General features: G+C 34.1%; 1 protein-coding gene and 1 long non-coding RNA gene across 2 annotated transcripts in view; one reads left to right on the top strand and one right to left on the bottom strand.

Moving 5' to 3' along the window:
- The window catches only part of LOC141846074 (MLO protein homolog 1-like), a 48,399-nt gene that overhangs the window by 13,118 nt on the left and 7,747 nt on the right, over nucleotides 1-27,534 (bottom strand). The window contains exons 2-6 of the mRNA XM_074734058.1: nucleotides 15,939-15,996; nucleotides 15,639-15,874; nucleotides 9,995-10,111; nucleotides 9,824-9,884; nucleotides 9,646-9,731 (exon numbers count right to left, since the gene is read on the bottom strand). Coding sequence (XP_074590159.1) covers nucleotides 9,646-9,731; nucleotides 9,824-9,884; nucleotides 9,995-10,111; nucleotides 15,639-15,874; nucleotides 15,939-15,996 — 558 coding nt within the window. The remainder of the gene's footprint in view (nucleotides 1-9,645; nucleotides 9,732-9,823; nucleotides 9,885-9,994; nucleotides 10,112-15,638; nucleotides 15,875-15,938; nucleotides 15,997-27,534) is intronic.
- Nucleotides 1,281-3,639, top strand: LOC141846076 (uncharacterized). The gene is made up of 5 exons (XR_012603318.1): nucleotides 1,281-1,551; nucleotides 1,615-1,683; nucleotides 1,758-1,851; nucleotides 2,221-2,297; nucleotides 3,412-3,639. It is a non-coding gene; the product is annotated as an uncharacterized LOC141846076 (long non-coding RNA).

The following is a 27,534-nucleotide window of genomic DNA, read 5'->3' on the forward strand; positions in this document are numbered from 1 at the left end:
ATTATCTATCAACTTGTGAAAGTTCTGTATAGTGGATAAATGATAAGAAAATCATTTGGAAAAGGAACTAGGTTTGACTCTTCATTGCAATTCAGTAAGGTTGATGTCAATTGTAAATTAAATGTGAGAGATTAACATGAGGATATTTCATCACTTTTATTGATGACTATACATTCTTCAATTAGGTTTGTTTGATAATTTTTCATAAATTTTAGATTGTTTTGTAAAATTTATAAATTTGGTTTAAAAAAATTAAATAGATAAAAAAGATTTTTTAAATTCAAGAATAGACCAAGGGTCTGAAAAGTGTTGACCTCAAAGAGTTGTGTATGAAAAAAAAGCTATCGATAGACAATTAATTTGAGTACTCCACAAGACAGTTAAGTAACAAGAAGAAATACAACTCTTCTTTAGAAGATGGCTAGGCCAATGATCTCCCAAGCCAACTTTTATTCACCCTCTAGGTAATGTAGTGTTATCACTATCTACATACTTAGTCTAGCACCGTCTTGATCAATTGCATCCATGTTTATGAATTATGGATCAAAAAAACATGAATTTGGAAATTCGACATTGGAGATTTGCAGGTTTTAATTTGTTCATGAGCGTAATCATCAGCATCGGAAGTTAGCTCCTAAAATATAAACATTTAAAGAAATATGTAATTGAATTTACCTCTTATGATGCTACTTTTCTAGTGAATAATTTTAATTAAGGACAATAAATCAAGCATTATCTCCTTATAAGATTGAACATCCAAATGGAAGTAAGACAAATAATAAATCTACAAAATTTCAAGTAAAAATACAGAAATCATGGAATTATTCTAAAACATTATTTTCCGGGCCAGGGAAGGAAAATTTTCACCGTTGCAATGCAAAATGACAAAATGCCAAGAACAATCAAAGAGGCTCTCACTTTCCCTACTAAAGGGAATAAAATAATAGAAGAGAAGTTGAAGCCTATTGTCTCTCAATTGAAGACTTCAAAAATTAGTCTACCTCTAAATAACTAAACGCCCCTAGTGATATTATCCAAAAGTGTAAAATATCGAAAACCTAGGGAGTTAAATTGAAAATAAATTAATTCTAATTAATCCCTAACTTAATTAATAATAGGTTTTAATTAAATAAAACTGGTTATTATAGGTAAAGGATAAATGGGTTAATGGTTATTGGCTTATTGGATCTAAACCCATTAGGAAAAAGCCTTAAGAAACCTTTACCCTATATGCTACAGTAGCCGAAGGTTTTCTCCCCAAACCTGATTTCGGCTTTTCCCCATCGCACGAACGCCGCCGCTTCTCCCCTCTTCCTCTTCTTCGCTCGCCGCCGCGCCTCACCAGCTGAAGCCGCCGCTGTTGTGCCTTCACCTCTGATCCCCTTCGCCGGCCGAAGCCATCCCCGCAGGAACGCCTAGCTCGACGCCACCGCGCCTTCCTCACCGCCGACACCGCCATCGCCTCTCCTCTGGTTCTTCCCCATCTTCGCCGCGGGACGCTGCCCCCGCCTGTCGCTCCCGACCGTGCAAGGGCGCTGCCGGACCGGAAGGGTAAGGGGAAGTTAGCTATGGTCTTTTGAGATTTATTGGGCTCACATATTCTGATCGGTGAAGGTTGGTTCTGATCGAGAAGAGGAAGCAAAGCTTGGAATCGGAGATTGATCTAGGGTAGGGATCCGTGAGGTAAGCTGGAAGTTCTTCAGATTTATGGTTCTTCTTGGGATTTCTTCGGATTTAGGAAGTTTTTGGGTTCACAGGTTGTGGACTTTGGGATCAGAGGATTTTTGTTGGGTTCGGCTAGGAAGAACCGAAGCAAGAAGGAAGGCTAAATTAGGCTTGATTGGATTTGAGGTAAGCTTGTTCTTAGAATTTAATTAACCAATTGGTGTGAGGTTGAGGATGGATCTGTGGTTGATTTGTTGTGGATTAATGGAATCAAATTACTTTTGATGATTGATCTGACGATTAGGATTGGCATGTTGGGTCCTAATTGATTGTTAAGTTGAGTTGGAATTTTATTTTGTGGGTTTATGGATTTAACCAAGGTTAATCTAATCAGGAGTAATATGTAGAACCTTGGTTAGACGGGTGTTCTATTGGTTTGGTTGAGTTTAGTTGGATTAGGTAGATTGGTTAATGTAGTATGAATCTATTAGTGTATCGAGTATTGTATTTGTTTGATCGTGTATTTAGGAATAATGTTAGTTATCCTTATTGCAGGGTTTTGATTTGAGTTGATTTGGTTGCGAACATTATCAGACTCGGATTCTTTGCGATTACGCGCAACCAATCTGAAGGCGGGTATCTTGTCTCTGACTTATCTATTTATAGATATGCCATGTTTAGACATGTATTTATTTCTAGCTACCAGTGATAGTATATTTTCAGTTTATACCGATTTTGTTTGATACATATGATCTGATTACTTACCAGATATTCATTTGACTGTATATCATGTGACACATTCCATATGCTACTGCTTGATTGTTATACATCACCTTTTCTGATGCACATGCTAGACATATGACTTGGTACCACAGTAGTACTAGTGTAGTATGCCTTATGGATTGTAGGTAGTTACATGTACTAGGGTTAGATACCATGTTTATATTATGACATGCTGGCCAGCATACTGTCCATTCGGTCACGCATTAGCGATGACGTCAGAGTGCACAGCGGTTATACCCCTACCCATATGACCTTACATACCAGTGCTGGATCTGACGGGCATATTTAGTTCCCACGCGACCTCACCTAGCGGTGATGGATCTGACGGGCATATTTAGTTCCCACGCGACCTCACCTAGCGGTGATGGATCTGACGGGCATATTCAGTTCCCACGCGACCTCACCTAGCGGTGATGGATCTGACGGGCATATTCAGTTCCCTATCGGTGATGGATCTGACGGGACCTCACCTATCGGTGATGGATCTGACGGGCATATTCAGTTCCCACGCGACCTCACCATTCGAGTGTGATGGATCTGACGGGCATAGTTCCCACGCGACCTCACATCGAGTGTGATGGATCTGACGGGCATTTATCATTGAGGACCCACGCGACCGCACTTTGGTATGTAAGGATCAGATGGGTAGCAGGGGTGACCAGGATAGGTTTTTATACTTGTGCATGATATAGGGATTCTTTGGTGATATGGTTACTTTACGATTATTCTGCATATGTTGGATATGTATATACAGGGTGTCGTAGGGATTTGTTAGAGATCATGTTACCTATGATTATATCGTTAGCATGTTCTGGTGAGTATATATATACACATGTGTTCAGATTTTCATTCCTGTTATTCTTCTATCGGTATTTCCATTACTGTCTGCTAGCTATTTGATACATGTCTACTTGATACCCGCTGAGTTCTTTGAACTCACCCCGTTGATGTTATTCTTTTCAGGTTGACGTCTGTCTGGAGAGCCGCGTTGCTAGTCCCTCGTAGGGTTGCATTTGCTTATTTCGCTTTTGCTTATATTTTTGGAGTCTATTGTGTCAGGAATTGTTTTATGTCGTATTGTGTCAGAAACTGTTCTATTTTCGGTGAATTTTCGTATGTGTTAGTTGTGGTGGTGCATGCTTATATAATTGGTAGTGGATTTTATTTATATTATTTAGTACGGAGTTCATATTTTGACTTGTGTATGGTGGCCAGGTAGGCCTTATTATATCGTGTATGTATTCAGGGAAGGTCGATTGTTACAGGGGAGATGCTGTCGAAATTTCTCGGACAGCTGTCTCCCGGGGCGTAACAAAAAGTAAAGGCCCAAGATTGGAATCACACTTATAATTCTCATAGCTTCCACTCGTTTAGGTCTCCAGCCTTTTTAATCCTCCTCCATTCTATCAATATTTCAGCTTCCTGAGCTTGCTCCATGATAAATATGATACTCCTCGTCCCTATGTCTACCTCAATTCAAGTTTTCAAGCCATCAAACCCATGATCAGTGATTGCATTAGCAATAACAACCTACACCTCTGGCCATAGAGTGTCCTTCAAGCTCCTCAAGCCCTAACACTTATTTCAAGCCTCTAAGCTATTGAGTGCAAACAAAATCAACCAAAGTCACTAACTTGTGGAAGCTCTACCTCATTTCAAGTTTTCAAGCCATCAAACTCATGATCAGTGATTGCATTAGCAATAACAACCTACACCTAGTGTCTTTCAAGCTCCTCAAGCCCTAACACTTATTTCAAGCCTCTAAGCTATTGAGTGCAAACAAAATCAACCAAAGTCACTAACTTGTGGAAGCTCTACCTCATTTCAAGTTTTCAAGAATCAAACTCATGGTCAGTGATTGCATTAGCAATAACAACCTACAGCTCTCGCCCTAGAGTGTCTTTCAAGCTCCTCAAGCCCTAACAGTTATTTCAAGCATCTAAGCTATTGTGTTCGAACATGTCAACCACAGAGCTACATTTGAAGCTCTACGTGAATTATCATGTAAACATTTGATGCAAATTTAACTTAAATCCTTTTTCAAATATCTCAAAATAACCTAGTCATAGCTCGACCACTTTGAAGCATTGTTTCTTCAAAAATTATCCCCTTTTAATATTTAGCAATCCATTTAAATTAGAGAATAAAAATTAAGTATACTAGGAAATTAAAAACTCAAATTTGTCCCTTAGCCTAAGGTCCCCTTAAGTTGGGACTTCATCCCCCAAGTAAGTTACCATTGGAGTGACCCCTTTTCTTTCAAATTAGGGAAAAGGTTTATTAATTTAAACCTCCCTACTTCCCTTTGTCACACATCAAATAATCATTAATATGTAAAGTATAATTACATGCAAGTCTAATCTTATTATCTTAATAATAACAAAAAGGCATTGTGATCAAGGCATGTAATTAGGCATAACTCATGCTCTAGTATTTGAAGTATAGTATAATTCTTATTTTTAAAAATAAGTATGGAAATTATATAGATATTCAATATGAGTATGGAAAACACACACACACACACACACACATATATATATATATATATATATATATGATAATAATCTTAGGAATAGAATAACCACCCAAGTGTTGTTAAATAATCAATTTGTTACAAATTCAAAACATAAAGTTTATAAAAACATAAAGTTCATAAAAATAATTCTAGATGCTACTGTGTCACAAAAATTTATTTGAACATGCCATAAGTAAATAACATTAATTTATACATGCTATTGGTATTCTACATGGCATAAAATTATTATATTATGAAGAAAATCAAAATGGAATAAAATACTCAAAATTGAATTGGTTTGATTATTCAAATTATCCAAATTGGCCATCAAAATGTTGAAAAGTCTTAATAACCTAAATTTGGAAATGTATAAAAAAAACCACAACAAAGTCTATAAAAAATTGTATGCACAAAAATTAAGTGATCTTTATAAGGGAAACCATTTTTCATGTAAAACAATTTTAGAACAAATTTGAAAATTATTAAAAAGGTCAACACGTATAAATCTCCTTATTTCATAAAATACTAGCTCATGGGAGCTTAGGTGTAAGGGAAACTTTTTTTATTTTTTTTAATTTTATCATTTTATTTAATTTAAATAAATTATCAAGCATCAAAAAAATGAAAAACTTAACGCAATCTTGCCCTGAGTGGTTGAGTTTGACCAAGATATTTTAATATGTTTTATAAAGGGTTTACGTTATGTCTATTTGCCTTTTCAATGTATATGTTAAGTTATGCAAAGACTTGACAGGATGCACAATACTCAAGGAACTTGTGACGTGACAAGGTTGAGTCATGGATGATGACAGCACAATAAATGTTGTGTAGCTCGATAGCTGGAGGTCCATTAGAGATTAAAGAAGAATGGTATGGAACATTAAAAGGATCACAAGATGAGGAGCATCAAGGTGTTTAATCAGTCGAAGAAATTAAGCTAGAAGATGAAGAGTGAAAGATATTATGTAGAATAAGAATAAGTTAAAGGCTCAATGCATCTGAGGAATTTATGACCTGATAGGAAATGTACTTGTGGATAAAATGAAGATGCAAAGATAAACACTCAAGTGAGTTATTATAGTCAAATGACTTGCACTTTGAAGTTCAAGTAGACTTTTTATTTAGGCATAAGGCTTGACCAACCAATAAAGGGTTTCGAAATTATAGTCGATAATCTAGTTGGTTGGAGGTTTATCTCAATTAACTAATATGCTAAGTCAACTAAGGAGTCTACTCATGCTAAATTACTTGTAAATAAAATATTTCTATTTGGGTTGAGTTGATTAGATAGTTGATTAATATGTAAGATACTAGAAATTTTTCAAGATGTAAATTGAAGTTTGGGATTAATTGTAAATAATTTAGCTCTAATTGGTTAATAAAGATCAAGGGAGAATTAATCCATATTTAATTTAACTATTATCTCTAATGAATATTATTAAAGCTTAAGTTATTAATGGGAAGGGTTTCAAATTGGGTTTACTATTGAAGCCCAAATTAACCAGTTCAATTAGGTAAGCGGGTCGGGCCTGGATAAACCCGTTAACCCAAAACCCAATTAAAACCTCCTCTTCTTCTCCCGATCGATGATCACGCTCAATCGAATCTGGTGTAGACGCCGCGGTGGATTGTCGGTGACCTGAAGCTCCGGCCGACGAGTCTGATTTCTTGCCAGGAGTAGCTGAGAGCCATCGGGTGACGACGATCGGCATGACACAAATAGGGGAGATCGGATCTGAAGGAGGATCGATCTGTGAGTTTGATTCCTAATTACACGTGGTTATTTAGTGATTATCATTGTGATCTCTAATTGGTTGAGCTCACAACTCGATTGGAAGTCGATCGGTGGAGGACGACAGTCACAACCAAAAGGGAAGCGGAGCTCAGAATCGGAGCTGGGTTCTAGAGCAACAGATCTGAGGTAAGTGTTTTGATCCAGTTAGTTCTTGTTTCAGTAATGAATTTGGTGGATGGTTTGGATGTTGAGGATGGTGATCGGTGATCTGAATTCTATTAGGTTGTTCTATTTTGTTGGGTTTCTGTGAAGTTGATGATTGATCTGTGCCGATGGATTAGCTAGAGATCAGGTGAGTTTACCAGTTGTTATTTTGCTTTTCCGGTAGCTTTATATCTGATTGAGATGTGAGATTCCTGTGTGTTGAATTCTGAATTTCATTAAGATTAGCTTGTTGTTGGGAATCTGTTGATTAGCTTCCAGTGGATTTGCTTACTATTGATATCAGATTAGTTTCTATTGTTGTGGGTTAGTTTGAGTTAAATTTGATTATAGGTGATCTTGAATTTACTAAGGATTTATGTGATTAATTAGATCTGAAATTAATTTGTGGTAATTGGATTTAGACCGTAATTGATGAGGCAATTGGAGTGTGGTTCAGTGTTGACTCTAGATTGGGGATGTTGGTTGTATGGGGTTGATAATGATTTAATGTATCATAGCTGTTATTGATAGAATTAATTGTTATATTAGATGTATAATTGTATTAGTTAGCAGATATTGTATTCTATTTACCGGACTTTGATTGGTTAATTCCATGACATACGAGGTTTATATTTTATGGGGGTTCTTATATTAACATTCGTTCTATCAGGTGGGTAATCTTTGTATTTGGTTATTACAGAGTAAATTCTTTTCTAGTGCATGATATCATTTCATTGTGGTTGGTTGGATATTTTAGTCATACTCCTGTTGATTCTATGCTTGTACTTGATTCGATTGATCTCATGTGACATCTATATTGTTGCTTGTATGGATACTTTGCTATCTATGTGGAATATTATTGATTATCTCTGGTTTACGATACCTATGATAAGTTGAGATCCAATTAATTATGCATGTTGATTTAGCATAGTAAAATATTGATTATTGTTGCTTGATCATCACATCATACAGAGTGCGACGTGACGATTGTAATTCCCAATGTTGTAGGTAAATCGTCATTGGTAGTTGGCCTAGTAGTGGCAAGTTATAGAATAGGTGGTTAGAAATTCCTTATTCATTGAACCATTAAGGGATGTTGGCTGTATAACTTCATCCCAACCGAGTCAATGTCTTGTGCCTTGGTCACCGCAAAGGGGTGGTACTTAGAGACGAGTATGGGGTACAGGTATTGGCCATATGATGTAGCTATACATGACTACTTATCGATTTGTCACCAAGCTACTTTATGTGGTGCTGGATTTATGGCAGTGTAATGTTGGACACCCCTAGCGTCATATACACGTGAGTATTGGGGCGAGTGTGGGCAGTTGTATCATCCATATGCTGTATTGTATGCTTGCTATATATTTATGCTACTGGACCGTATATACTGCATTTGGATGTGAGATGTATACTTGGTTGATGCATCCGTATGACATTATTATTCATACTGATTACTGTATTTATAAGATCCATTATAGACCATATGCTACCAAAAGGATTATTACAGATATTCCTTTATTTGTAGTTCACTATTGGTCCTAATCACTTGTTGATTACTGTTATTCATTTGTATATCCTTTGCTTTCATATATATACTTTTGAGCATGCACTATTTATTTGATTATCTACTGAGTTTATACTCACCACCCAGACCCTGGGTTTTTATGTCAGTTTTGGTTGGGATAGTTTCCGTTGTGATTCATGCATATGTTATGTGTGTTGGTTTAGATAGTGGTCGTGTGGGCCTTTATCAATTGTACAGGAATTTTTGAATTGTCATAAGGGGAAGTCCTATCCAAATTTTTCCGGATTGGTAGTCTCTCGGAGCGTGACAAAATTATAGTCAAATGACTTGTACTTTGGAGTTCAAGTAGACTTTTATTTAGGCCTAAGGCTCGACCAACCAATAAAGGATTTTGAGATTATAGTCGATAATCCAGTTGGAGGTTTATCTCAATTAACTAATATGCTAAGTCAACTAAGGAGTCTACTCAAGCTAAATTACTTGTAAATAAAATATTTTTATTTGGGTTGAGTTGATTAGATAGTCGATTAATAAGAATTGATTCAATTGATTTACTATTTGATTTTGAAAAATAAGACAGTATGAAGATATTGTCTAGTGGAGTTGATGATGAGGTTTGAGTCACTTGATTGTCAATGAGTTATTAGAGGTAACATTTAACAGATAATGATCTAGTGATCTACATTTTAGTGACTAGCGAAGGAGAATCAGGTAGGTGAAGCTTATCCAAGCATTGATTAAACGGTATAAATAGCAAAGCAAGGGTGCTTGAAGAATGATAACAAAGCCATAATTCTCGATCATTTTATAGCTCTAGAAAATTTTTTCTATTTTTAGTAGTCTTTAATGCTTAGACTTAAAATTTATATATTTAAGTCTTTAATTTTTTTATTCACAACTATTAGTTTTTCAAATTTAATCTTTTGTATAAATGATTTTTGCTCCACTACTAGCAACGAGAAAAATAACGGGTTTGTCTAAGGGTGACTCACTTTAAAAGTCCATAAGCTATGAAGTAGGAAATGAATTAAGTATGGAATGCATGAAATGGGATGAATCATTCGATCAGATGGTACCTATGTATTCTCCATCATTTTGAAGCAATCAAAAATTATAATTCGGACAAAATTAGACTACCTTTGGACATATTGAGTTATGTAGCAAGTATATAACTATAATCAGAACGATAGATGTTTGGTTTATTGTAAGACTCACAATCCATCTGATGCCAATGGTGCTTGAAAGGCCCATGTGTCTTCGGACAAAGGAAGTTTGGTGGGTAAACCTAAACCTTGAAGGATCTGCAAGAAATACATGGTGGACACTGATATCAATTCTTAAACCAATTAATCACATATATATTGGAATGACAAGATCAACTCCATCTAGCTACCATTTGAGAACTGATACTGTTGTGATTTTGTCTCTAACTCCCATGTTTTCCATTTCTTCATCTACCAACAAGTAGAATGTGCTAGAAATTAAATATTGGTTGGCCGAAAGAGTAATTAAAAATTGAAACATTTTGTGTGTGTGTGTGTATTGAGAATGGCTGAGTTCTTACTTTAGCTTGCGCAAGAGCCACGGTGAGAGCACTGTAAAGAACATGAAGTACTGCAAGGACAAATATGAAAATGTGCAATTGGTGAATTCCAGATTGTGAGATCAAGGATACCTTGTCCTGCAAAAATACCAGGTTCACAATTTGAGAGAAAGTACTTACTGCTTCGACAATTAAGATTATTCATAATGAAAAATGATACGCTATATGAAAAATATAGTATGAAACTCGACACACTCAACTGCATGAATGTGGACCTCACTGTATGGATGTGGAATCCGCTACATGGAGTGTGTCATGTTAAATTTTATATTACATTTTTTATGTAGTGTATTATTGCTCATTCATAATATATTGAATTTGAATGGATAGTTTTGAAAAGTGTGCAATGACATTAGACACGAGTAAAACTAATTTTTAGAAATATAGAATCAATATAGAAGTATTCTAGTCTACAATTCACATCTAGTTCTGTTCGAAGTGTATTATATTCAGCTTAGTAAGCATGCTGGCGAAAGATTTGACGTGAATTCACATAGTTAAGTATTACATCTTTCCTTACCACCTGATTCTTAATGAATAATATTTTACCTCTATATGTTTTGCTTCAAAGAGATGCATTGAAGTTTTGGTTAAATATATGGTGTTTATATTATCACACAAGACTTGCATATTTTATAATAAGGTCCATAGCTCATGTATGCATCATCCAAAATAAATATGTCACACATTAACTCATAGCAACATACTTGGCCTCAATCGATGATAGCACAACACAATGTTAGTTTCGACTACTTCAACTAACAAGAAAAGATTCAAGAAATTGACATCCTTCGCTTGTACACTTCTTATCCAATTTGCAACCTACCTAATTGAAATCGATGTATCTCACCAAATTTAGTGCATTAGTGCTTGGATATTAAGGGCCTATATTAATAGTACCCTTGAGATATCTCAAGATTCTTTTAATGACAACTACATGTAATTTTTTAGCACAAGAATGATATTATATAAATCAATTGCAAATAAAATATCTGATCTACTAATATTTAGATAAATGCAGGGATTTTTTATGAAAAATAATAAATAAACGCAGTAGAACAAAATTGATCCTTCTAGAGATCCATACGAATGTAGTATACATGTTTGATCGAGTTGCCACTTTTGTTGCATGAATGGAATAATCCCGACAGCAACTTAATTCGATAGATCTCAGCACGATCAAAATGGTCATGCCACTTTTATATCCACATGAACATGTCTTTTGTTTATCGCACGAACTTAGCCTTGGGAGAAGAATCATCTTCGTTGTGCTAGCAACTTGGATGATTTTGCTAATAGTAGAAGAAGAGGAGATTAGAAGTGATCATTCATCAAATGTATAAAATTAGTCTTTTGTACTTATCCAATGAATACAAAAGGTCATCCAATGAATACCAATGAATACAAAGAGTCATCAAATTAATACAAAGAGTCATTCAATGAATATAATTTTTTTTGCCCTTTTCTCTCCTTTTCATCAATACTCCATTAATCTCTATTAATAGACATTAAGCCTCTTTAGTGATTGAGTCTAATTCGGATTAGACTCAATCCAATAATTTAATAGTTGGATTCATTTGAGTCTAACTCAGATTAGACTTAATCCTATAATCTTAGGGTCTATCATATTTTATTCAAACTAAAATTTACTCATCTCTAAATCAACATGTTTTTTGTATGTGACCCAATAGGTCCTCATAACATTGGCAATGTATCTAAAATAATATTTTAGATACATAAGCAATGAGTGACATCTAACAATGCATCATTGCTATCTAAGTGATGAGAATGTTGAGATCTGACCTAACCTTTCTGTGTCTATTATCTTGTATAATTTTATTCTTTTATCCTTGATATTTAGATTGATTCATGAGACATAGACTATGTCATCCCCTTATCAATCTTTATATTTTTTAAACTCTAGGTAGATTTATTCTGTGTCTATTATCTTGTATAATTTGACATATTTTTTAAACTATGTCAAATTTAAGTTGTGGACACTGTTGCATGCTGAATCTATTACCTTTAGACACTGGTGTGTTACTGGATGCATAGTTTTGCATACCATACCTTATAAACACCTTTTCAATATGGATTTTCTGTGAAAGTCCAAGAATGCCTCTTGAACGATCATGACATATTTGTATGCCTAATACAAAGGATTCTTCATCAAAATCATTCATTTCAAAATGATTGGATAGAAATGACTATTCCTCGCAAGCAATATGTTATTCATATACAAGACAAGTATAACAAACTTGCTCCCAATGAACTTGACATATATGTATTGATCAACAGAGTTTTCTCTAAAATCCAAATAAGATGATCATTTGATCAAATTTTTAGTACCTTTGATGAGACACTTATTTTAAACCATAAATGGTCTTCTTTAATCTTATTAATTGATTAATGGAATTAATTAATTAATTAGCTAATCCCTATTAGTGTAAACCTAAAGATTTGATTAGTCTAACTTAAGGTTGATTGATTAACTTAGATTTGATTAAACATGAGGTTAGTTGTATTGATCGATTCGATTAGTACAACTAATTAATTGATTAGTTAAAACCTTTGTTAATATCGACCTGAGGATTAGATTAGTCTAACCCAAGTTAAGGTTAGTTAAAGAGGGTTAAAGTAACCCTTAGAGTTTCCTTGGTTGGATTAGGGTTTCTTTGATGTATCATTGCATTTAGAATTGTTATTACTCTTTTGCAGGACCCTGAGCGATTATAGGACTTCGATACGATACGAGAGTATATTTTCTTGAGGTTCTTATTTGACATACAGTTACCAGGTGGATAGTCTACTGTATTTAGTCAATACAGTCCTCTTCCTATTTACAGTGCATGCTTCCTTTCATTTCTAGTGATTAGGTTACTTATCATGCTCTTATACTTGTTATAGATTAGATGCTTTCGATACTCATGTTTATCACATGCTTGATCGTATTTCTTTGACCTTATTATCAGTTTTATTTATACCTCTGATGCTTGAGATCATTATTATCCATGTTTATGATTACTGTCTCTATTTCAGTTATGTATCATCATGTTAATATCTGTGATCAGTAGGACTTTTCATTAGTATCTACACATGTTAATTAACACGGTGTAAATTAACATGGTAGAGGATGATTATTCTGACTTGATCATGTCATCATTACGCATGAGCTTGATTGTAAATCCCAAAGATGTGGGTGTATCTTGTCGGTAGTTGGCATATAGTGATATAGGTGGTTGTTACCCTTCCATCACGGTGATGGGGACTGTATGGCCTGTACGCAGTCTGGTTGTATGGCCTGTACGCAGTCGAGCAGTGGCTTGATCTCGACACCGCGATGGGGTTATACTAAGTCTAGCTATATGACCTGTACGTAGCCCGGCTGTATGGCCTATACGTAGCCGAGAGTGATTCTCTGGACAAGTATTGAGGACAACACTGGCCATAGGTATTGTACGCAGCTCTTGACGGGGCTACCTACTGAGGGGAATATAAATTCTGTCATTCTAGTTCTTCTTCATCTACTCGAGTGGAAGCGTTAGAATAAGAAAATCAAGACTTGAGGGGTCGGGTTACAACATTAGTGCAGTCTCAAGTCAGTAATGAGCAGTCGATGAAAGATCGAGTCAAGACATTAATAGCACGACAAATGTAAGAATTCATGGATCCATGGAGCCTAAATTTTTCAACGTCGTATGATTTTGACTCAGAGACTCAAGACCCAAACGCTTCCTGATAAGTAACTCATATTTGCAATAGTTCTTTTGAGGTACATTAATCTTCAACTTAGGTTTTTTGTTTATCATTCATAAAACATGTAAAATGGTTCTCTTAATTTAGATATTCTATACAACTCTGATTGTATTACTTATATCTTTTCAAGAATAATGAAAATAAAAAGTGAGCATTTGAAGAACTGACTTTGATATTATATTATACCATTTTAGTTTGTATTCTTTTAAAATATGTTAAACTTCTGTTTATTAGTTTGTACATTCTTCATATAAGAAGTTTTAATTTTACATTCATATATGAGCATGAAGTGTAGTTTGAATTCTTTGTTTTTTTAATAACCATGGTATTATACTTGCTGTAGGATGAGACGAGATGTGATGTTATTTTTGAGATTTGGGATGAGATATAATGAATTTGAACTATATGCATGATTTTGTGATTGAAGTTGTAATTGTATGATGCACTATGTTTTTGAGATGTCACATTTTGAGGCCTCGAGGCATAGTTGAGTTGGTTATGATAGAGCAGAGTTGTAGAAGAGGGCAAGGGTTCGAATCTCGACGAAGCCAAAACAATATCCTCCTCACATTTTATTTTTGAACCATGGTACATGTTTTAAATATTAATGTTTTGTTGATAAATGAATGTATTTGTTAATGTAGTTTGTGAATATTGAATGCAGCATGATTTGTGAATGTTAAATGTATCGTGGATGATTTAATGTATCATGAATGCTTATACTATATCGTGAATGTTGAATATGTCTCGTGGATGGTGAATCATTGTAATGTATCGTAAATATGTAAACAGGATTTAAATCTCACAAATAAAGGGGTTATGTTAAAATTTTAATTAAAATTAGTGATAGAATATTAATTATGTCACTATTTTAGCGACAAAATTAATATTTTATTATTAATTTTAGCATAAAAAATTTTATTCCGTCATTAAAATTAATGACAGACTTTATATTCCGTCGCTAAATAGCAATAGAATATAAATTCTGTCACTAAATGTTGGAAGCGACTCAAATTTTGACTATCTAAATTATCGATCACCAATCAATCGCTAATTATAATTATCTATTGAAATTTCAGTCTTTAATTTCCTTTTTTTAGTGTTGACCTAAAGTCAAGGGCGGAGCCACCTTTAGCTATACCCGGGCTGTAGCCCGGGGGTCTGACGGGCGACAAGAATAAAAAACCCTTAGATTCCGGAAGGAGAGAAAAAAAATTTAAGAGCTAGCCCGGGTATACCGTCGGCGTAGCCCAAAAATTCGAATCAGCCCGGGAAATGTCTCTACTTTGTCTGAACAACATTCACCATTAGTTACCTAAGTTGAACATCAACCCATCTCGAGTGAACCATATGCGCATTCTTTTGGTTGTTCATAGCTAAGTTTGACATGTACCTCTTCTACTATGATTCCACTCATTTGTCCAAAGCTAGATTACAAAGTACACATGGTGCATCAATATTCAATCTGTTATAAACCGGACCATATGTAGTAATATTTTTGAAAATGTCCGATCCCTAGTAATGTCAATCCTCCTTAGACGGTTCACATGCAGGTTGGCGCTCATTATTAAAACATTTATCATAGAGATATAAATGATATTTTAGCCATCATTTATAATTAGGCATTTAAATATTAAATCTTTTAAAGGAATAAAACAAAGCACACAAACTACATAAATCCTTGCTAGTTAATATATTATATATTGTGGCATAAATGCTGTTGAAGTTTAAAACAAAAAAAAAAAAAATCAGGCGACGGATAGTACGTAAATTCGTGTTGCAGTAGTAAAAGATGAATTAATAAGTTGGAATTATGAAGTTGAAGTGCACCTACTTAATAAACTCTTACCCTGTAATTAGAACAGGAATCTGAGGTGGACGCTCCAGCCAAAACACGACGAAGAGCTCCTTCTCTCTCATGCCATAATAATTTTCTTCGATTAGTTTGGCCACCGTCTTCTCCTTCCTTATTGTTTTTGCTACACGGCAGCATGATGGTTGCAACTTTAGCGGGCACACAAATGCTTGAGATGGGGCCTTGCCCAATAGTAAGCAGCAGCGATATGAAGCCTAGCAGCATTAATTCTGCGAACAGATAGAAAAATCGAACTAGCATTTTTGCAACTAATAATAATGATAATATATATACCTGCTTTTATTTTCTCTAGAGCCTCATTCATGGCCTTCTTCTGCTTTTTCTGAAACCACTGCCATAAACGGGAGATGGAAAAATTAGTAAAGTCGCCTTTTAGTCTTTCTTAATAATAATCATAATAATAATTTTATTATTATTTTCATCAATTAAAAAAATATTATCTGAGTTATTCCTTTTGAGCTTACAGAATGCCGTCCGGACTCCATATCATTCATGATTGACTAGCTATATATTTAAATAAATTAAATTAATTTTAAATTTTTTATTAATCTAGATATTTAATTTTTTAAATTGATTAATTCTGAAAATAATTGATTTGGTCCTATGAAAATTTTTCATTGATCATCAAAATAAATCAAGAAGTACGAACAATACATTAATCAGCGTTCCAGAATTACTTTTCTATAGGAGAAATTTAATGAACTAATCGAAGCAGATTGATTAGACCAATTAGATTGATTGAACCAATCAGATTGATTGACTTAGATCAATTATATTAACCAAACTAATCAGATTGATTGACTTAAACCAATTAGATTGACTGAACCAATTAGATTTATTGATTTAGGCCAATTAGATTAATCAAATTGATTGACTTATAGCAACTAGATTGATCGAACTAATTAGATTAGCTGACCTAATCAAATTAGTTGACTCAATTAGATTGATTGGCTTGATCATATAAATTAGCTTGACCGACTTAATAGACCCACCACCTCAAATCCGCTAGCACCCCCACCCTTTTGTTTGATTACCTTTTGTCTATTCAATTTCAATTTGGCCCTTGGATCAATTGGACTCCATGGCGGTCCTGCTAGATTGTTAGATTGCTAACACAGCTAAGATTGATCAAACCAACTAGATTGATTGAATCAATCAGATTGATTGACTTAGATCAATTAGATTAACCAAACCAATAAAATTGATTGACGTAGATCAATTAAATTGATCCAACCAATTAGATTTATTGATTTAGGTCAAATAGATTAATCAAATTGATTGACTTATAGCAACTAGATTGACCGAACTAATTAGATTAGTTGACCTGATCAAATCAATTGACTCGATCAGATTGATTAGCTTGATCATATAAATTGACTTCATTAACTAAATAGACCCACCACCTCAAAGCCCCTAGCTAGCGTCCCCACCCTTTTGTTTAATTACCTTTTGTCTATCCAATTTTCAACTTGGCCTTTGGCTCAATTGGACTCCATGGTTATGCTGCTTAGATTGTTAGATTGCTAACTCATAGTTAAGATTGATCAAACCAACTAGATTGACTAAACCAATCAGATTGATTGACTTAGATTAATTAGATTAACCAAACCAATCATATTGATTGACTTAGACAAATTATATTGACTGAACCAATTAGATTTATTGATTTAGGTCAACTAGACTAATCAAATTGATTGACTCATAGCAACTAGCTTGACAAAACTAATTAGATTAGCTAACTTGATCAAATCAATTGACTCGATCAGATTGATTGACTTGATCATATAAATGGGCTTGACTAACTAAATAGACCCGCCATCTCAAACCCCTAGCACCTCACCCTTTTGTTTGATTACCTTTCATCTATCCAATTTTCAACTTGGCCCTTAGCTCAATTGGGCTCCTTCAGTACTACCCCAAGAGATTGGGAAAGGAGGTAAATTATAGGGGAGTTTGTCCTGGTCTAGTAGCCCACTATGTGAGAGGGTGAGGTAATTAACGTGACATTTCATATCCATTGAGAATCCAGGCAATTCGTCCATAACAAAATGGATGGATCAAAACAAATAGATTTATCAGACCATCTAGACTATCTAAACTAATCAAATTGAATAACTTAATCAAATTACAATCCAGATCGATTGAACTATTTGAATTGACTAATCATCTAGTTGAACTCGCTGACCTCCCTAGCCGAGTTAGATTGCTAACTTAATGGGGTCATTCGACCACCCTAGCTTGACTACTAAACTTGATCAACCTACTCTTAAATGATGATCTACTGGGAACAATTGGTTCATTGGGACTAGTCAAATCTCTCATAGATTCATTTGGATCCATCAAATAATATGTTCTTTTGCACTTACCTAGCTAGATTAATTTTTAGAAATCATTCAAGTTGCATGAATAATTATAATGGCTAGAGCGTAAAGAGTAATTTATGAATAAAATAATATGTTTGTTCAACGAATAGGGAAAATATCTTTTCTATATATATATATATATATATATATATATATATATATATATATATATATATATATATATATATATATATATTGCCAGAAATATAATTATACTACAAAAATCTGATAAATTTGGGATGAATTCTAATGAAGAAAAATATTCATTTTAAAATTGCAATAAATTTAGCAATAAAATATATTTTCATCATAAATTTATGATAAATTTTACGATAAAATTTACTTTATTACGGAATTAGCAACATATTAAATTCATCATATTTTTCATTTCAAAAAAAATATTTTTATAGCCAAATTCGTAGCTAAATAGCAATGAAAATATTCGTTGCTAATTTACGACGAATAAAATATTCATTGCAAATTTAGTAATGAAAAATAAAATCATCTCTAATTTGGCGATGAATGAATTATTTATCGTGAATGTACGATGAAATAATAATTCATCGTATTTAAATTGAAGACAAATAAATTTTCATCGTCAAATTGATGATAAAACCTATATTTGTCGCCAATTCGGTGACGAATTTGATTTTGTCGCCAAATTTAGGACATAACCTAAATCTCCCAATCCCTCTTCGGGAATTGCGCAGCCGCTCGGTGATGGGCTGGGCGGGGGTCCTCGACTAATAGATACCCATCACGAGCTACAGAGCTACACCAGAAAAGAGTCAACTACACCAGAACACACAAGAGCTACACTAGAAATCGAACATAACTCCAATAATGAAAGCTACAAGACACTAAAACAGACACAAGGTTTGGCTTAAATGGAATGGAACCGCAAAAGAGGTTTCATTTGGAGCCCAACGAGAGATGAAAGAAAGAAGGAGAAGCTATTGAGTTCAGAAAAAATACTTAAAGCAACAAGTTAGATGTATAAAAAGAACTTACCTGAACGTAGTGGTTTAACTGATGAATTTATTATTGGATTAGAATAATTTTTGGATTTGTTTCAAGTAATGTTGAGTTTATAAATAGAGATAAGATAAGATGTTTGTGCAAAAAGTGTCACAATGGTAAATTTTTACAGTGTGATAAAGTTTGAGAGCATCTTTATAAATTTGGTTTCACCCTTAATTACTATAATTGGACTTGTTATGGTGAGTCATTTATATCTTATGAGGAATATGGACAAAATATACAAGTCTCAGTCAGTAGGGATCAGAGTTATTATTAATACAAATCAGAGGATGGTAATTGATGTAGCTGTTAGAATTTCATTATTGAACCGAGTGGTGCAAGTTTTAATTTTCCTCTAATGGTTGAACAAATATTTACTACTTATGCATCAACGTTAGAGGAGACAAAAGTACCAGGAGTTGGTAAAAATATGAATTCACTAAGAATAGAATTGAAAGAACACTCTCGCCATTGAAATTAATAGGTCAAAAGATTTGGTACAGAGTGCATAATTTTTCATCTGTTATTGAAGATCCATATGATACAACTTATGAATATGAAAATACATATAAATAAACTAAATGAAGTATATTTTAGAATTTACCATATTAGTACAGTCATTTGATTAATTATAAATTTAATGTAATACATGTTGAGAAGAATATTTTGATAATCTAATTAATACAATGATGGATATCATTAGAAAAATAAAGGATAATCTGAATGAAAAAAAAGATATGCGATTCTTTTGCAAAAGACCTAATCTTAATGTACATGAAAGTAGTAGGGGACCAAAGTCAAATGCAATTATACATTGAATAGAGATCAGAGACTTATTATTTATGAATGGGTGAAATCTTTAAAAATTTTAGATTGTTATGTCTCTAATCTTGGAAGATGTGTCGAGTTGAAGGAATGTAAATTGATTGGTTTGAAAAATCATGATTGTCATATGTTCATGGAAAGACTCATTCCTATCACTTTTAAAGAGCTCTTATCAAATTTTGTATGACGTGTCATTACAGAGTTAAACATTTTTCTTCAGATATTTACTCAATATTTTTGAGATACTCACACATAGAGACGATAGAGAGAGAAATTTTAATAATTTTATATAATTTAGAAAGGATCTTTTCACTTTCATTTTTTGATTCGATGGAACATCTTTTAGTTCACTTGCCTTATGAGACCAAAGTTGGAGGTGCAATCCATTTTTGAGAGATGTATCCATTTTAAAGGTAAAATCATATTACTTATATACTTTATTATTAATTCATAAAAAATAAAATTATTTAATATATATTAATATCTAATACACTTTATTTTATTACAATTAGATTCCTACATCATCTGAAGAAAAAAATAAAAAATGAGACACATGTTGAAGCCTCTATTATTAATGTGTATATTCTGCAGGAAGTAACAATTTTTATATCATATTATTTTGAGCCTCACGTTCAGAGTAAAAGACAGAGAGCGAAAAGAAATGATGAGGGTCCTATTGATCCCAATTTAATCTTAGTTTCAATTTTTAATTTACTTGGTTGACCAAGTGGACCATGTAAACAGAGGTACTTAACTGATCAAGAATGGTGGGTAGCCCACATATATATTTTACTAAATTATTCAAAAGTAACATAATATTCCGGGTGACTATATATTTCTTAAATTTTTTTCTTACGTCATAAATAATTTATGTTATAATTAATTTTTTATAGAATTTTTTAGAATTTAAATTCTGAAATGTCGATACAAGAGTTTAATCACTTCTGTGATGAAGAATTTGCACCATGGTTCAAATCATATATGAGTAGGCAATTTAAATTTAGTTTACATATATTTTAACTTTTAATTAATTTTGAAATTTGGCTTTAAGTTCATAACTAATATCAAACTCAAGTTGAGTAAAAAATTGTTATTCAATCTTTCATTGGGTCCAAAAGTAATAGTACGGACTTGACCAACATATTTTATAAACGGATATAATTTTCATACTAAAAAATATAGAATAGGAAAGAGTACAATGAATAGCAGGGTTTGTGTTCAATCATCCAATGATGGAGCTATAAGTAATGATTTTTATGGGTTATTTGATGAAATTATAGATGTAGAATACCTTGGTCCAGAAATATGAGTTATTTTATTTATGTATCCCTAGTTTGACCCTGTTAGAGGGATGAAGGTGCATTCATGGTATAATTTGGTTGAAATAAATCATAAGAGATTGTACAAGAGATATGAACCATTTGTTGAATTGATAGTGAGATGATGTAGAGAGAACACTACTCTTAACTATTCCTAGACCTAGTCAAGCATTAATATATAAGGACAATATTAATGCATTGAGACTAATATGTAGGTCAATTGATGACTTGATCTCAGAAATCATGGATATAGGATATCATGTTGACAAATGAATATATATTAGAGAATATATACTAAATTGACTCGCCATGAAAAAGTTTCATGGATCGTTATATGAGTGTCATACACTTTCTCATAGTGTCAATTGGTATGAATAGTCCTTAGACTTGAAGTCACTATGGTTTCCTATATAAGAAGTTGTATACTTTGGTATCGTTAAATATCACTCATAATAGTGTGGACTATAAAGTCGATCACTAGGTATGCAATTAATTATACGAAGAAATTGTTAGGAAGTATACTGAAAAGAAGGTCTTTTGTAAGACTAGGTCTTTTGTATATAAACATTTATGAAATAAAGAAATCATGTTTTGGTCAAATGATTGCAATAGTGTATTTTGCAATAAAGTCCTCTTAATTCACATTGTAGATAACTTGGTGTCTGTGAGACACAGAAGACCATGATTATCAGTCCCTTGTGAATTATAAACTAAGGCTCACAACCAAGATGGCGTTGGACAACCCATCGGGAACGGTTGTAGTGTAATTCGGTGACTGTCTGTCTTGACTGTAGAATTACACTAGTGCACTTTGTGTGTATTGAGTAGGACCATTGAGGTTGTTCGATTTACTCTGACTCACAAATTGAACAAGACCTCTGTTATTATAATTATGCACTCTTAATCCCGATGTAATAAATGGGCACCTATAGTTAGTAATTATTGCTTTGATTTACCAAAGGGTGAGATCTTTCCGTCAGATCAAATATTCTCGGTAAGTTGGGTGATGTTGCTATCTATACGGTGTGCCATTAATTATAGAAGGAATCCGTGTCCCAGTAGGGCTGATGATGTCCCCTTGGAGAGCTCATAAGGATTGTCAAGTCAAATCTTGCAAGTGGACTTGGTCCGGCTGACAATAAGGTTGAGTGGTACTATTCAAGGTCTTAGATGTCGATTATTGAGTTGTCAGTGAACTCAGATAATTGACGGACATACGATATCTTAAACACGGGGAGCAATGCATAAAATAATAAGAAGGAACCCATAATGTAATTTGGGGATTAGATTGGTAGTGCAATAATGATCCTCTAGTGGAATGGATCGTTGTTGATGGATGTAGGTGTGTATTCGGGGTTGAATACGGGATCCGAAACCCATCAGAAGGCCAGATCCAATACCTCCTCGAGGTCCCCACTGTAGCCTAAAGACATCTTCAAAAGGATGCAATCAAACGGATGAGATTAGTTCTCAGCCGTCGGATGAGATTTAATCTCAACCGTTGGATGAGATTAGTTCTCAACCGTAGGATGAGTTAATGGATGAGATCAACTTGTATCCGTGGGATTAGATCAAGTTGCATCCATTGGATCGAAATAAATAAAGAGAAATAGAAGAGAATAGATTAGAACCGTTGGATGAGATTAAGTCGCGTCCGATGGACGAGATCTCTCCGGTTCGGTTTTAATTCTCTTTGGAAAGGAAGAATCGGTTCACGAGGTGAACCAGAGCTGGTTCATGGAACCACACGCCCAAGGGAAAGGATCAGGTCCGTCGGATCGAATCAATTAAGTTATATTAAAAGAGATTATATCGTAACCGTTAGATGAGATTGAGTTGCATCCAACGGATGAGATCTCATCGGTTCGGTTTTATTTTAATATAAAATTGGTTCAAGGATTAAACCAACCCAATAGGTGGGCCGGCCACTTATAATGAGGATAAGGTTGGTTTGGTTTTTTTTTTTTTAGAAAAGAAAAACCAAAGATAAAAGATCCGACGGTTGCAATTTATTTAATCGGCTGAGATTTAAATTAATTCTGGAATTTGGAATTAATTATAAAAATAATTCCAAATTAGAATTAATTAATAATAACCGGCCAATATTAAATAAATTAAATAAAAATTAATTTGGTTTTTATTTTAAAAGGAAAAACCAAATTAAAAAGATCCGACGGTTGTAATTTATTTAATTGGCTGAGATTTGAAATAATTTTGGAGTTTGGAATTAATTATAAAAATAATTCTGAATTAAAATTATTTTATTATTATTATATTCGGCCAATATTAAATAAGATTGGATAAAATTGATTTTGGTTTTTTATTTTAAAAAGGAAAAACCAAATCTAAAGAATCCGACGGTTGCGATTTAATCTAGAAGATCTAGATTAATAATCTTTCTAAAAATCTAGAATTAGTTTATAAAATCAGAAAAATTCTAGAAAAATTTGTTTAGAAAGATTTGGGCTTGGTCTTTGGTTTAAGGCTATAAAAGAGAGGCAATAGGGGGCGGCAATAGACAATCAAGAAGGATAGAGAGAAAGCTTTCCGAAAAACAAGTTCTCTCCTCCCTTCTTCTTCTTGCCGCCGGCCCTATCTCTTCTTCCTTCTCTTTTCTTTTTTCCTCCTTCTCCACCGCCACTTCCCTTCCTCTCTAAGGTGGTCGAACCTCCTCTTTAAGGTGGTGGCCGGATCTAAGCAAAAGAGGCGTGATAAGGCGAAGAAGCTGCGAGAAGAAGAAAAGCGATCCAAGGTTCTTCATCCGGAGAATTTGCATCTTTTATTTCTGGAGGTTCGTTGTCCACCCAACGTCCAGGAAGAAGCTAGGAATACAGTGGAAGATTCCGAGGTCATCTAAAGGTTCTGGTATGTTTTATTTTCCGCAGTTTGTTTACGTACTAGAACTAGTCATAGAAACCGTAGAAGGTAATTTAGGAATCGGCGATCCTGGAGGATCGATTGACTTGGTCTTTTGTAGACTTTGTCAATTAATCCAGGCGGGATAAATTTTTGTCCTGTGGAGTTCTATGCTTTCTAGGAGCGGATAGAATCCGGATCGCAGGACGGAGATCCAGATCGCCAACACGGACATACGATATCTTAAACACAGAGAGATTAATGCACTCATGATAAGAAGGAGCTCATATTATAATATGAGATTGGTGAGGTAGTTCAATAATAACCCTTTAGTGGTATGAGTTATTATTGATGGACTTGAGTTGGGTGTTCAGGGAGAACACAGGAAGCCCAAGCCCATCAGGAGGCCAAAATCAATTCCTCCTCTAGGTCCCTGCTGTAGCCTCTAGATAAAGCCTCGTATCCACTTGAGAGAATTCTGTAAGAATTTCGATAAGGAAATTCTGTTAAGAATTTCTGAAATTCTATTAAGAATTTTTCCTATAAAAAATTCTATTAAGGATTTTTGTTAAGAAATTTTGTTAAGAATTTTCGTTATGAAATTCTCGTAAGAATTCTATTTCTTCTAAATCCTAAATAAAATTTTGTTATGATTTTTTCATAGAAATTTTGTTAAGAAAATAACAAAACTTAATTAAGAAATTTTGTTAAGAAATTAACAAAATTTTATTAAGAGATTTTGTTAAGATAATAACAAAATTTAGTTAAAAAAATTTATTAAGAAACTAACAAAATCTTATCAAGAGATTTTATTAGATTTTTTTCTAACTAAATTTGAATAAGAAAAATTTGTTAGATTTTTTCTAATTTTTCTAGGATGGCAAAGCTATAAAAGGGGAGGATAGGGAGAGGCAAAAACAACACACAACCTAATCTAATGATGTGTGGCCGCCCACCCTCAATCCAAGATCTTCTCCTTCTTCCCTTAGGGCCGGCGCCCTCTCCATCTCTCCCTCCCTCTTTTGAGTGCTTAGGCTTTCTCCTCTTTTCCTTTACTAGGGCCGGCGCACAAGGTCTTTTATCCTTGCTAGGGCCGACGGCCAAGTGAAGAGGAAGAAGAAGGAGAAGAGGAAGAAAAAGAGGAAGAAGAAGGGAAGTCTCTTTTCCTCCTTAGCCGGCTCTTCTTTATGACTCTTCCTTCTCCTAGCTTTAGGTGGCACCACCTTGAAAGGATTCTTTCCTTTGATAGGGCCGGCGCCCAAAGAAGAGAGGAGAGGATAGGAAGAGAAGAAGAGGAAGAGGAGGTTTTGTTCCTCTTATTGCCATCAGATTAGAAGAAAGGAAGAAACGGAATTTGGGTGGAGTCATCTTGGAAGATCGTTGCTCACACAACGTCTAAGAAGAGGAGAGGAATACAGCAGAAGATCAAGAGGTTTTCGAGTATGTACAATCATCTATACAACTTACAAAGAAGAAATGTATAACTACTTCATTCCACTGCATAGTTGTTATTGTTTTCTTTGTATGGATCCTGAATACCAACACAAGAGCCCAATGATCTTATGCATCGATCAAGCACATGGTTGATCGAATATGAGGGTTACTTGAAAAGAATCGGTCTCTAGAAAATTTTTATCTGGAAAGAATTGAATGGAACGGAATTCCAAGTTACCAACATATGCCTCATTGATCAATCTCAATATCGAGGATAGAAGGACAAAGTCATACATTATAATAGACAAGGAAAGGTTAGGTCGATTTTCTTTTCACTTGGGTAGCAATGATGTATTGCTAGATGTCGCTCATTGTTTATGTGTCTAAAGATATTTAGATATATTGCCAATGTTACGAGAATCTATTAGGTCACACATAAAGAATATGATATTTTGGATATAAGTTGATTTTAGTTTGACTAAAATGTAATCCAAAATTAGATTAATTGAGTTAAACTCAAATGAATCCAATTGGATTTTATGATTGAGTCTAATCCGAGTTAGACTCACTTAGATTAGACTCAACCACTTAATAATGGATAATATTCATTAAAAGGTTTAATGAAATATTATTAAGGAGGAAGGACAAGAGATATTCTATTCATTGGATGAATAGAAGACGAAGAGCCAAAAAGAATACCAAGAGTTTTTGGCATGCATTGTGATTTATGAGTATTAAGAGGAGGGGAAGCTCAAGGGGTAAAGACCCTTTATATTCATTGGATGAATACAAAAAAGGCTTCTTGCAATTTTAAAAGCAAGAGAGTGATCATCATCCCTCTCCTTCTTCCTCTCCTTCTTCTTGGTCGAAACACACAAGGTGTGTTTTTGGTCCTCTTAGCTTGTGAACCATTCCTAGTTGCTAGCACAACTAAGGTGGTTAATCATTGAGATCAAGATTGTGTTTATGTAGATACTATTAGAGGCACGATCATTTTGATTGTATAGAGATCTGATGAACTAAGGACTAGTGGGATACACTGAGGGCATGCAACAACGATATAACTCTTAGTTAGAACTTTATATGATTTTTTTTGCATGGATCATTAGAAGGGATCTTATTTTTCGCTATGTAGTTCTCATAAAAGATCCCAACAGTGGTATCAGAGCCACTTGTGAAAGATCGTACAAAGCTCAGTGTTTATATGTGATATAGAAATTAGACGTGTGTTTTATTATAAGTCGCATGATCATTTGAGCATTTTGCCGAGTATGCAACAGTTTTTATTGATCAAACTAAAGGATTGTAACATCTTCATACATATTATGAACAAGTGCTATAATCCAATTACATTCAATAAATAATTATAACCTAAGGTTTTCATGATGGTTGATGCGGTTGCGTCAATTTGGTGGGAACAGATTATGAAAAACTTCCATGAACTATTGTGAACAGATTGTGCAATTTTTGTCGCAAGGATGCATCAACGGATTATGGAGGGTCTCGGGTTCATCTTGATGGACCAGCGGAACTGGCATAAGATTTTGGCTCATAAGTCGTATTTGTAATCATAGTAAATCATGTCATAGATCTATTGTGGATGTTGTATGCCATGGTGCATGATTATGGTCCCTTTTACCCAATGAGATTAGATTGTGTGTGTGTGCATGATGTAATTCATAATACGACCTGCGTGTTGTGCCTTTATCCCAATATTTCTAGTTGGAAAATAAGATTAGACTCGAATGTAACTTGAGTTTTCTTTAATTTGTAATGTACATAATAAGGAGTGCTAGTCTACTGGATAATAAAGTTACAAGAAGGATGCCGACGACACATGATGAACAAAGCAAGCACTTGGAGAAGATGTTATCCCTAGATTGATCTTTCAATCTTTTCATTGGCTTGAGAAGATTGTAGTAGATGGGCCATAACTATATCATGTTTATGCTTAGATGTTGATATATGCCATGACTGTGTGATGCATTCTTAGTTAGTATTTTATCATAATTAAGTCAACTCAATATGCATACCAAAGTTTAGTACTCACTA

This window comes from Curcuma longa, chromosome 15, assembly GCF_044706935.1.
Source record: "Curcuma longa cultivar G26 ecotype Majalengka, Jawa Barat chromosome 15, ITB_CL_G26_1.1, whole genome shotgun sequence".
Classification (NCBI taxonomy): domain Eukaryota; kingdom Viridiplantae; phylum Streptophyta; class Magnoliopsida; order Zingiberales; family Zingiberaceae; genus Curcuma; species Curcuma longa.